We start from the raw sequence: 12,341 nt of genomic DNA, 5'->3' as shown, positions 1-12,341 counted from the left end.
GGTAATGATTTAACTCCTGAATGAACTAGGTACCCATGAGTCCATGCTGATGGTAGGGCTCTTCCTTACAGTAAATACCAACTGATTCATGTGTAGGGTGTGGGTTAGAAAATCACCATTTTATAACCATAGGGGTCAAGATTGGCTTAGGTAAGAATCATCAATGAATGCTAAATCAAAGGTGGAAAGTTTAATGAGGAACAGGATATTTGCCTTGTCATAAAGTGTCTCCCTACAGATTTCTTATTAAATTGCAAAGGGAAGCAGAAACTATATTGTGGAGAAAGCACATGACACCTTGAACAAGTGACCTATAATAACATCTGTGTCTCCAAATGCAATACACTGAGAAGAACATATCATCTATTCTAGTCAGGGATGCATAACCTAAATCTAAACATGAGGTAATGTCACACAAACTTAAGCTGAAAAGCATTCTAGAAAATAACTGATGTCTTTGAAGGATACAGACCAATATCATAGAAGACAAAGGCTGAGGAACAACCTGATTAAAGGAGACTCAGGAGATTCAATAAATAAACGTAATACCTACTCCTGGACTGGAGGAAAAAAGTGCTATGAAGGACACTGTTGAGACTACCAAAAATAATCAGAATATGGACTGCAGGTTAGATAATAATATCAAACATATTAAATTTCCTGAATTTGATAACTGGAATGTAGTACTTAAAATAATATCCTTACTCTTAGAAAATACATAAGGAAGTATTAAGAGGTAAAGGGGTACAATGTTAGTAACTTGTTCAGAAAAATAAAGGCTATGTATTAAAAAATAGTGTGTTTTCCTGATTGGCATTCATTTGTATTTCTATTGCTTTGGCTGTTTCACTGCAGACTATTTTAGCTAGAAGGAACAGGTTTGTGCTAACTATGCTATATCATCTTTCTTGATCTTTATCAGCATCCCTAAAACTCTTATACAGATAATGTATAATGCTGATTATCCTGAGTATAATCTCACCACCTTCTAATTTCCAACAAATAACCTATACGGCTCTTATTATTGTGAACTTTTTCTTTGAATCATATATGACTTTTTTTTTTTAAATTAGAAAAGAACACTAGTTCAGGTCAAACTTGATATTTCACCATGTCTTATACCTTTTCTTTTGAATTCTAAAAGCATCACAAACCTTTTACAGAATTTCTGTGTACTAAGCCAATATAGTGAATTCTTGGTTGTCAGTGATTGGCCTTTCCTTTTCAAGATTCCTTGAAGGCTATGTCCATGGAAACAAATTCTATCAGTGTCTTCTTCAGTCCAGCTGAACTGAAAACTGGAAGGACCTTTTTTTACAACAACTGGTATTGAATCAACCAGTGTGCTAAATTGTTTCTGCAGATTCACTACCATTTCTGGAAATGGAGAAACAAAAGAAAAGAATAAAACAAAAACTAATGTTAAAACACAAAGTTTGCAATAAAAATACTTATTTTTAAATAAATATGGCTAAATTTATATTCACTCATTGTTGAAAATATTTATCATCTACTATATATTGGGCATTGTACTATGTACCTGTTTTAATACAATTCTGTATTAATCATAATCTCTGGTCTCAAAGACCTTAGAGTCTAGCATAGGAAAGACAAACAAGTAACTAGTAATTGCAATGAAGAATGGAACCATGTAAAGAATAGAGTAAGCCTAAAAGCAAGAAGTGGTCAGCTCTATTGGATGATAGAGCTCTGAAACATCTTCTTAGAGAAGGTCATGGTTTGTGCTTTTTTCTTTTTAACTTTTTATTTTGAAATATTCCAAACTTACAGGAAAACTGCAAATGTCATAGAGAAACGATATACAGAACTCCAAAGCACACCCCCACCGGATACTGAAATTTACCCACTATTAGCATTTACCTCTTTCCTTCCTCCTTCCCTGCCTCCCTCCCTCCCTCTCTTCTTTCCTTAACATTTTCGAGTAGGTTGTATACATCATGTTCCTCTAACCTTAACACTTCTACATACATGAGGTCAAGTTTGACAGAAGTCTCATAAGATAAGGAGATGTTTGTCAGTTAAAGGGGGTGGGAGTTCTGTAGAAAAGGCAAATTGGAAACAAAAAGAATGAAGTAATGGTGTATAAAACACCCCAGTGAGATGGGTATGGATCAGACTGAGGAAAAATTTATGCACTAGGATATAGGATTTGGATCTTATTTGTTGACAATAGGAGACCATTAAGGGCTTTAGACAGAAAATTAATATGATCAGTTCTGTGTTTGAAAAGATTAGAAGATCTAGAAGATGATTTAGAAGATCGAGAGGATGGACTGAGGTGAAGAAAAATGACATGGAGTGAGAATAATTATGAGACTATTTAAGTATGCAAAAGATGTGGAGGGTCTGAACCAAGATAACAACAGTAAAATTAGAAATGGGGGGTGAAACGGTGGAGATGATAAGTCCAAAATACAAATGAACATCTTCCTCATAAAAGTAATCACTTTGGAAAGCAAAACACTTATGCGAATGATGTTGTTATTAATCAAAATATTTTGAAATTCCCATCTTAACAATGCATTCAGAGCCATTTAATTCATTCACTCACCCAACAAGTATTTACTGAGTGCCTACAATAAAGAGGGACTATAATAAACAAGTTCAATCAAAATGTATATTAGAAGGCAGAAGAGATATGGGGAAGAAAAAGTATAGGAGAATGAAAAGGATCAGGAAGAGGTGGGGTGGCAAAAATACAAGATGAACTTGGGACATCTTATAATATGATAAAGTAATGAAGTGCTTAAAAAATAAATGGATAGGGACATGTCAAAGAAAACAGGAACCAAATTAAAGGAACTCCCATTAGCCAAAGTTGGAACAATTTGGGTAAAACAAACAAAGTATTGGGTTATGACCCAAAGAATAAACTAAATATATACGAGTCCATACTGATTGAATAAATATTTTAATGGGGGAAAAGAGGTAAATCTTCCTCCCAGAAGAATTCCAATAATATGTGTAAATGCTCCCTCTAGGGTGTAGATCTTAGTCCACTACCCATTTTTTGAGTGTAGGCTGGACTTAGTGACCCACTTCTAAAGAACAGGATATGAAAAGGGAAAAGTGGCATCTTTATGGTGAAAAACCTGGCAAATATTATCTTAACCAAATGATGATGGTCAGCATCACCAGTGATATACATATGATGTGATGACAAAGGCACTTCATCTCTATGGTCCTTCTCTCCAAAACCTATTACCTCAGTTTAACCATGAGAAGAAAGATTAGATAAAACCAATTGGAGACATTCTATAAAACAATATTTCTCAGAATTGTTGAGGTCATGAAAAATAAGAAAAGAATGAGAAACTGTCACAGGACAGATGAGACTAAGGACACATGGCAACTAACTGAAAAGTGGTATCCTGGATTAGATGTTAATTTACTTGACAGTAAAGTACCAATGTTAGTTTATTAAAAAAAAAAAAAAGGCGGGGGGGATTGGGAGATCAGAAGTGCTGGGGTGGGAAGTGGGGCAAGTTCTGGCAGCGTTTGGGTTAGACTCATGGAAGAGGTGACTATAAGCAGACTTTAAAGTGAATGAGTTAGTCAGGCAGATAAAAGAAAAATAATTAATTTTAAACATGGAGAAAAAGCATCCGAGACAGTAGGCACAGCCAGTGCATAAATCAAAGGCAGAAGTATGCCTGATGTCTATGAGGATGAATAGGGAACTGCAAAGAGGCCAGTGAAACTGCAGTGGAATAAGGGGGAGAATTTTAGAAGATGAGGCTAACAAGGAAATGAGAGTATGGGGAGCAGATCATGTGGCGCCCTGCTGAACACTGTCAAGATTCTGGCTTTTTACTCAGAATGAAATAAGGGTTTTAATTTAAATGTAATTTTATTGTGATATAGTCACACACCATTCAAAGATTACAATCAATGGCTCACAATATCAACATATCACAGTTGAGCATTCATTTTAGATCAATTTGAGAATATTAAAAGAGAGAGAGAAAACCCAGAATATACTATACCTTTTATCTCCCCCTATCACTGACCCCTAGCATTGGTGTGGTACATTTGCTTCTACTGATGAAAGGATATTATGATATTACTGTTAACTATAGTCTATAGTTTGTAATAGGTGCGTTTTCTCCCCATATACTACTCTATTATTAACTTCTTGTAATAGTTACACACATTTGTTCTAGCTCATGGAGGACTTTTTTTATATTTCTACTGTTAATCAAAATCATTATCTGCCACAACATTAACCGCATTACACAGTCCCATGCTTAACCTTTCCTTTTGGTGACATATATGGCTCTCAACTTCCCCTATCTACCACATTCACACACTATTAAGCACAGGTAATTACACTTAAAATAATGTGCTAGCTATTACATTTTATGAGCCATTCAAGAAAATCATTTAAAGTTATTTTTTAATTTTTTAACACAAACAGTATTGTCTAAGTAAGATATTATCAATTCAATTTTATTTACCACATCTGGCTTTAATACCTGCTGGTTGATAAAAGAAATCACACTTGTGTCAAAGGAAAAAAATTTGTAGCCACTGAGAATTATTAAAAAAAAAAAAGTATAAGACAATCTAAATGGCAATTCTTCAAAACAAAAAGTTCCCAAAAGTCATAAAAATACAGGATTTTAGTTTTTCGTTGGAAACTTAAGCTCTATTTGAAGACTGATATGTTAATGATACAAACAGATTCCTAAGGAGATTTCTTAAAGGGGATGATGTTTCTTTGGATGAATATATGCTCTGGAACATCTGTTAAGAAGTATAACAAAGTCAAGATACTTAGCTTTTCTACAACTGTGTGGCAAGTGAGCATTAATAAGAGAAAAGTCAACTCACCTCTTCTTTTATATACTACTGATTTGTCGATGGATGAGTGGTAGAGTGGCTTTTCACTTTTCCAAAAGTACCTACTCAAGAAAGAAAAAAATTGCAGCAGGATAGGGAAGAAATAAATCTGAACACATTTTAGAGAATAGTTCTCTGAAGCAGTATCTGAAATTCCTGATATTCTGGGTAACAGCTTTGGTTCAGAATGGCCTATGGACACACATCTCTACAGTTTAAGTCCTAGAAGTAAGCAAGTAGCATTAAATGAGAGAGCAGGCCAACAGAATGATGTGCTCATAAAAGTCTCCCCTATGACATACAAAAAAACCCTACTAATTATAAATAAACTTGGAGATGGCTTTCTTCACCACAAAATTCCCTTGCTGTTCATTTTCATAAAGTAAAGGGAGCCTCCTGGGAAACAACTGTTGCTCCCTGCCTTTGCCCAGCTGACCTTCTGTTGAGGACTAAGTTGACAGGATTTCTGATTCTGATAACTATGACAGGGGTAAAAATTATTAGTCAAATTTCTCTCTGGCACTTAAAATCTGGAAATCTATCCTACCTATTCCTTGTGGGAATGAAGAAGAAAAGGGGTAACCAGCCCCTGACTCAGGGCAAAAGGAAGTGACATATTCTATTTCTGGTTCTGGTGGTCACTGATAGGTTTTGTCAAGCACACATGGCTGCTCTGAAACAAAGATAATACTTAAAGTTCATTTTTTTAGTCTCATTTACCTTACCTCTGAGTTCACTAGAGGGTTTTCATAATTTATAGCAAAAAATAAATACTAATTCCTTGATTTTTGTCCATTTTCTTATTTTGAGAGGCACAACGGCACATGAGAAAGAGTAAAAAATCAGATGTAGCTCTGCCGCTTTTCTGGAGGTATGATCTTGAGTAAATAACTTGACAAGTTACAGAGGTTTTCAAAGGCAGAGAGAGACTGAATCTCACTCTTCTTTACAGAGTTCTAGCAGTGACTGGGACAGAGTAGGAACTCATATGTGTTGAAGAATGAATGAATGAACAAATGAATAAAGAAATGAATTTAGCATCTCTAAACTTGGCTGTTACGGTCACAGGTTGTGGTGAGGAATAAATAAGAGAATGTATGTTAAGGTTCTTAAAACCCTTATACAATTGTTAGACCTAATTATCATCCAGTGGTTCACAAAGCCCATAACTACTAGGCTCTCAGGAAATATCTGTGAACTGTCTTGATAAGGAAGAGCAAATTAGAAACACACATAGTTTCATTTTTTAATATATAGTATTCTATAACTGGTAATTTTTCATCATTCATTTTTAATGCTGGGAAAAGAAATGCATATAAAAGTAAATATTTTCATCATATTATGATAGCAAATTATCATTTTAACCAATTTGAAGAACTGAGATTTTTCTTAAGGCTCTTTTTAAAAACTTGACCAAACCAGTAAAATTATGACTGCATAAAACAGAGATGCTAATTTTCTACTTTGAATTCTCATGGTGACTTAAAATGTTAAGAACAGAAATGAAAATTCCTTAATTGTCAGATAGCAATAACAATATAATCAATGTTATTTGGGAGATGGTCTTCATAAAAATTATATGAACTAAATTTTAGTGAGCCATTTGAAATTTAAAATATATCAGGGAGCTTATAAATGAGTCTGAATTTTTAAAAGATATTTTTCATTATTCATTTGCTTAAATAAATAAAAATTAAAAAAAAATTTATGGTAAAAAAAAAAACCTCTCAAGCAATAAATAACTTCTCTAAACAGTCCAACCTCAATTCCTGGATATGCCCATGGTTAAAAATTCCTTGTGAATACTTAATCTATCTATCTATCTATCTATCTATCTATCTATCTACCTACCTATCTATCTATCTATCTATCTATCTCTCTATCTATCTCTCTATATATATTCATGTATCTTATGAATTCATAATACATGCCTGCACAGGTGGCAATTATACTATAATCAAAGAGGCATTATTTTTTTGGGGTCATATGCCCAGAGAATGGTAAAGGTGATCTAAAATAACAACATTGAAATTAACTGTTTAGATACTCCTTCTGATACTAACACTTCTTCAGAAGTATGCTTCCATCAGGACATCATGTGGATGTTCCTTCTGCCTTATAATCAATCCCATAGGTACAGACTTTATAATAAAAATGAATGGTTAAAAAAAAAAATGAACGGTTTGTTAAGGGAACAGCTAAAAAATGATAAGAGGTCCTTCCAGCAGTGGACTAAAAGGCTCTGTTGGGCTTTAACCCGCCAGGATGCAATGCACCTGCCCTGGCTGAAATGCTAAGGGCAGGACCAATACAGGCACTGAGAATACAAATTAAAAGGCAGCCACTTTAGAGTCTAAGCAGGGAAATAGTAATAACTTGCTGTTGCCTGTGCAGCAAACCATATAAAATGGGGAAAACAAGTCAATTAGCCTTGGTGCTGGCCTATGCAGCTGTGTTCGTTAGGAATCCTAAATCCCTGGGGAATAGGAGTTAGCCAAATATTATAAGTCCTCAATTTATTCAGAAAATACCTGTTATAAACTTTATCACCAATCCAGGGTCTTCTATTCCCATGGGATCTTTATGTATGACTATGTAGACCCTTCTTATGTCCAGATTAATAACTGATATAATGGTGGAGGACTCTCAAGATTTGCTGGGGAAATTTGGAGTCCTCTGCCTGGTACTTTGTTATCAACCAGTGGAATTTCAGCATGTATATTGTTAGATCAGCACGAATTACCCCTTATTGTTCCCTATAAACATCTTTCTTTTTGCCCGCAGCACCCTAGCAGACACATTCCTACAGTGGGCTTCAGCAGTAACTCAAGCCCACAATCGAACCCAGTGATGGGTTTGAACTGACTTGCCAATTTCAGGCACTACCAGCTTTCCTTGGACTGAGACCCCTGCAAATTGGACTGTGTAGAACACCCTGCTAGCTTGGCAAAACTCAACGCCTCGGAAAATATGGAAAACAAAACAAAACAAAAAACCCCCACAATTTTCTCATTTACAGGACATTGTACATGGGGAAAGCCCTATGTCTCCATTAGCTTATATAACTCTATCCCAATACTCCTAGTAATCGGGAAACAGTTTAATTTCTTTTCTTAGCCAGTATCTCTTTATAGGGTTGTTATTCCTGTGGACAGGACTCCTAGTGTCCTATTGTCTAAATTTTATACTGTTGTTGTAGAATATGGATGCAATGTCTGACCACAGTCAGCACAGTCTGCTGCATGGGGGGTGGATTGTGGGGATCCAGGGCTCGGGATTTCCCTCCATGTTGACAGCATACTCCTCCATATAGAGAGCAGGTCATTGCACATAGCTGCCTACATGACCAGGACAGACATTAGAGGTCATCAGATTTCCTCGGTGGTGAAAGAATGTGCAAATGTTATCGTAAACAAGGCATCAAAACTCCCCTCCCTTGATCACTATTGATAACAAACCTCCAAATCCCCATATTATGAGACCCTGCTGAAACTTTGTTCTGACACCCTTGTTCTAAATCCTTATAAATCCTTACACTCACCCTGCCCCCTTTGCAGAGCTCTAACTTCCATTTCTCAACCGGCTGCCATCAGGAAGTATCCTCTCCTGTCTGTAGGTCCCAATAAAATTCATGTCTAACTCAAAAAAGTCTATTTTGCCTTCCTCTTCCCATTGCATAAAGCTATAAAAACTAAAACATGCCATGAAGTCCTTATGTTTTCTAGTTTGAGTTATCTGTATGCTTCCCTTCAGTCTCATAGTTCTATGAATTTTGACAAACATATGGGGTTGTGTGATTACCACTACAATTAATATACAGAACAGTTCAATAACTACAAAAAATCCCCAATACCCCGTGATAGCCAACTCCTCTCCATACCCTCAGAAACTGGCAATCACTGCTCTATTTTCTGTCCCTGTAGTTCAGCCTTTCCCAGAAGGTAATATAAATGGAATCATTTTGGTAGTCCTTTTGAGCCTTTCATTGAGTATAATGCACTTAAATTTTATTCATATTACTGGGTATATCAGAAGTTCATTCCTTCCACTGTATGAATATACTACAGTTTGCTTATCAATTCACCACCTGAGGACATATGGGTTGTTGTCATATTTTGGTGATTACGAGTAAAGCCACTAGAAACATTCACACACAGATTTTTATGCAAACTTAGGTTTTCATTTCACTTGGGTAAATATCTAGGAATGAAAAGTATTAGGTGGTATAAGTATATGTTGAACTTTATGAGAAATTGCCAAAATTGTTCCCAAAATGACTAAGCCATTTTGTATTCCTTCTAGTTTTCTTGTTTTGTTTTGCCATCCTATTTGGTGTATAATTATTTCTCATTGTAGTTTTAATTTGCATTTCCCTACTAATGACACAGAACATATTTTCATGCACTTATTCACATCTATGTATCTTTTTTGGTGAAGTGCCTGTTAAAATCTTTTGCCCATTTAAAAAACTGGGTTGTTTGTTTTCTCATTGTATGAGAATTCTTTGTATTATTTAGAGACAATCTTTTTACAGATAGGTGATCTGCAAATATTTTCTCCTAGTCTGTAGCTTATTTTCTTACCAGCGTCTTTTGAAGGACAGGAGTTCTTACTTTTGACAAAATCTAGTTTATCTACTTTTTTTCTTTTATGGAGCATGCTTCTGATGTCACATGTTAGAAATCTTTCTCTAACCCAAGATTACAAACATTTTCTGCATGCTTTTTAATTCTCCCCCATGCTCCTCTAAACATCTTCTATGACAACTAGAAATCATTAAAGCAGCCTCTTAAACAGTTTGTTTTCAACTATTCTTGGAGTTGAAAATTTTTCTTTTTCATATCCTTATGTACAGGGACTGATGCTTAAGTATAGCAAATGCTCTGATAACAACAGAAACGATGACTTCTGGAAGAACACAGAAAAACAGAAATTTATGTTAAAAAATAGGGGTAGAATAGGAGGAAAGTGACAGTTAATCAGCATGTACAGGGGTTTTAGGCCTAAGAACTATTTAGGAGTGGTTTATATATGTTAGCTTAGACCTTAGCACAGACCCTATGAAGGTGAGTCTTGGTAATGCATACGTGGACAGTTTCTTCCCTTGGAAAAATGCCATTTTTTAACTACATTGACTTACTCTGGTCACTTCTAGGTAAACTATTCAATATATCTTACATATACAATTTGATGCTGCAATCTGAATTTGGGCTCCAATAGCTATACAGGAAGTATAAACAGGTTTCTGATTTGGGCAAATGAATGCCTGGTCACTACCACGATTCCTGGGTCCTGAACACCTGGTCTGTCAGCATCAGTCAGGACTAACCCTAGCTGACATCACAAAAAGGAAGACTCCATGGCTAATTCTTCCAGATCACCAAAAACAACACAACAATTTCTTGTTCTTGCTGCTATTCTTGTACCCACTGAGACCCACTGACTGAATGAAGAACCATTTATTCTCCAACAAGGCAAAGGAACGACTCAGTTTCCAGGGGATTCACAAGCTGCCAGTATAAGTTCGCCTACTACCCCTTCTATTTATCGTTGTGGGCCAAAACTGAATAGTGAGAAGTGTTATTCTTCTCTCCTTTTGGTAAGGATCCTTTCCCCACAGTCCTTTATTTACCCTTGTGAGTCTGTCTATACTTAAAAATTCTCATAAATTTAGAGGAAAAAGAATCTAGTTCTACCTCTGTTAAATTAGTTCTTAACTAGAAGAATATACTATTGGCCTCATTTTACTAATGAGGAAACTGATAATTTTAACCCATTTGAGGGACCTTGATTTTTATCAAAGAATATAAAATTATTCCTCAAATTAATATTATCACAGCAATGAACAATCTGAAAGGGAAAGCAAGAAAAAATTCTATTTATAATAGTAACTAAAAAGAATCAAATATCTAGGAATAAATTTAACCAAGGAGGTAAGGGATCTGTACACAGAAAAACAGAAATACTGCTGAAAAAAATAAATGGAAAGATGTACTGTGTTCATGGACTAGAAGACTAAATATTTTAAAGATGTCAATCTTCATAACACAAAACTAATCAATATTCCAACAGTCTTCCTTGCAGAAATGGAAGAGCTAACTATCAAATTCATACAGAAGGGCAAGGAGCCATAAACTGCCAAAAAATATCTTGAAGAAGAAGAGTAAAATTGGAGGACTCACACTTCTCAATTTCAAAATTTATTACAAAGCTACAGTAATTAAAACAGTGTGGTACTGATACAATGACAGAGATGCAGACCAATGTAAAATAATTAAGAGTTTAGAAATAAACCCTCACATATGGCCAACTGATTTTTGACAAAGATGCCAAACCCATTCAATGGAGCAAGAGCAAGTCTCTTCAATAAATGGTGCTGGGAAAACTAGATATCCACATGCAAGAGACTGAAAGTAGACCCTACCTCACACCATATACAAAATTTAACTCAGAGTAGATCAATATGAAGTATAAAGAACTAAAACTGTAAAAAAAAAACTTTTTTGAAGAAAAATATAGGAAAATAACTTCACAACCTTGTACTGGGGAATGGATTCTTAGACTTTACATTCAAAACATAAGCAACAAAAGAAAAATAGAAAAACTGGATTTCATCAAAATTAAAAACTTTTATACACCAAAGTATACAAAAGGACATTATTAAGAAAATGAAGACAACCTACAGAATGGGAAAGAATATTTGAAAACCATATATCTGATAAGGGTTTAATATTTTTAAGGTTAAAAATAGGCAAAATCATTATCTCTAAGCCCAATTCTGCAAGTGAAACCACTGCCCTACCCCTAAGTAGGACATGCCATCCAGGGGTGAAAGTCTCCCTGGAGGCAAGGGAGACGACTCCTAGAGGTGATCTGGCCCTGGCACTATGGAATCAACAATGCCATCCTGACCAAAAGGGGGAAAAAAGTGTAGCAAACAAGGTATCAGTGACTGAGAGAGTTCAAATAGAGTCGAGAGCTACTCTGTAGGTAATTCTTACACAAGCTTCAGTGAGACATTGCTACCTATTGTAATTTGCTAATCCCCAACCAAAACTACTCCAGCCAATCCTAAAGAACACCTAGGGTAATATATAAGATTCTACAAAGGCTCCATGCATCAGGGTAACTTTCCAGAAACCTACACCCTCCAGATGGATCCCTGGACAAGATAAGTCCTGAAACCTAGAGGGTCCAGCCTTTCCAGAGCATCAGCTAGTTCTATTACCCTACCCCATATTATTGACAGCCACTTCCAACATGAAAAAGTTAAAAAAGGCATAGCCCAAATACTCCTAAAGAGTTGGAGAAAGATCAAAGGTGATGATAGAATTATACAGGGAAGATAAGATTTAACAAATGAGTATGACTGATAAATCATTATACTGATATTTCTTTTAGTCTCCAGTACTTCAGAGGAAGTACCTTAGAGCAGTTAGAAGTAAAAAACTAAAATTGTAGAACTGTAACCCATACCA

The 12,341-nt window shown here is 35.4% G+C and overlaps 1 protein-coding gene across 6 annotated transcripts in view; it reads right to left on the bottom strand.

The window, feature by feature from the left end:
- The window catches only part of TAF1B (TATA-box binding protein associated factor, RNA polymerase I subunit B), a 109,751-nt gene that overhangs the window by 8,438 nt on the left and 88,972 nt on the right, over positions 1–12,341 (bottom strand). For all 6 annotated transcript variants that reach the window (XM_077153153.1, XM_077153150.1, XM_077153154.1 and 3 more), the window contains 2 exons: positions 4,855–4,925; positions 1,155–1,377 (listed from right to left, as the gene is read on the bottom strand). In XM_077153153.1, coding sequence (XP_077009268.1) covers positions 1,155–1,377; positions 4,855–4,925 — 294 coding nt within the window. The remainder of the gene's footprint in view (positions 1–1,154; positions 1,378–4,854; positions 4,926–12,341) is intronic.

This window comes from Tamandua tetradactyla, chromosome 3, assembly GCF_023851605.1.
Source record: "Tamandua tetradactyla isolate mTamTet1 chromosome 3, mTamTet1.pri, whole genome shotgun sequence".
In the NCBI taxonomy this organism is placed as follows: domain Eukaryota; kingdom Metazoa; phylum Chordata; class Mammalia; order Pilosa; family Myrmecophagidae; genus Tamandua; species Tamandua tetradactyla.
Note: the sequence above shows the minus strand (reverse complement) of the source record. Positions and strands in the feature narration are given on the sequence as shown.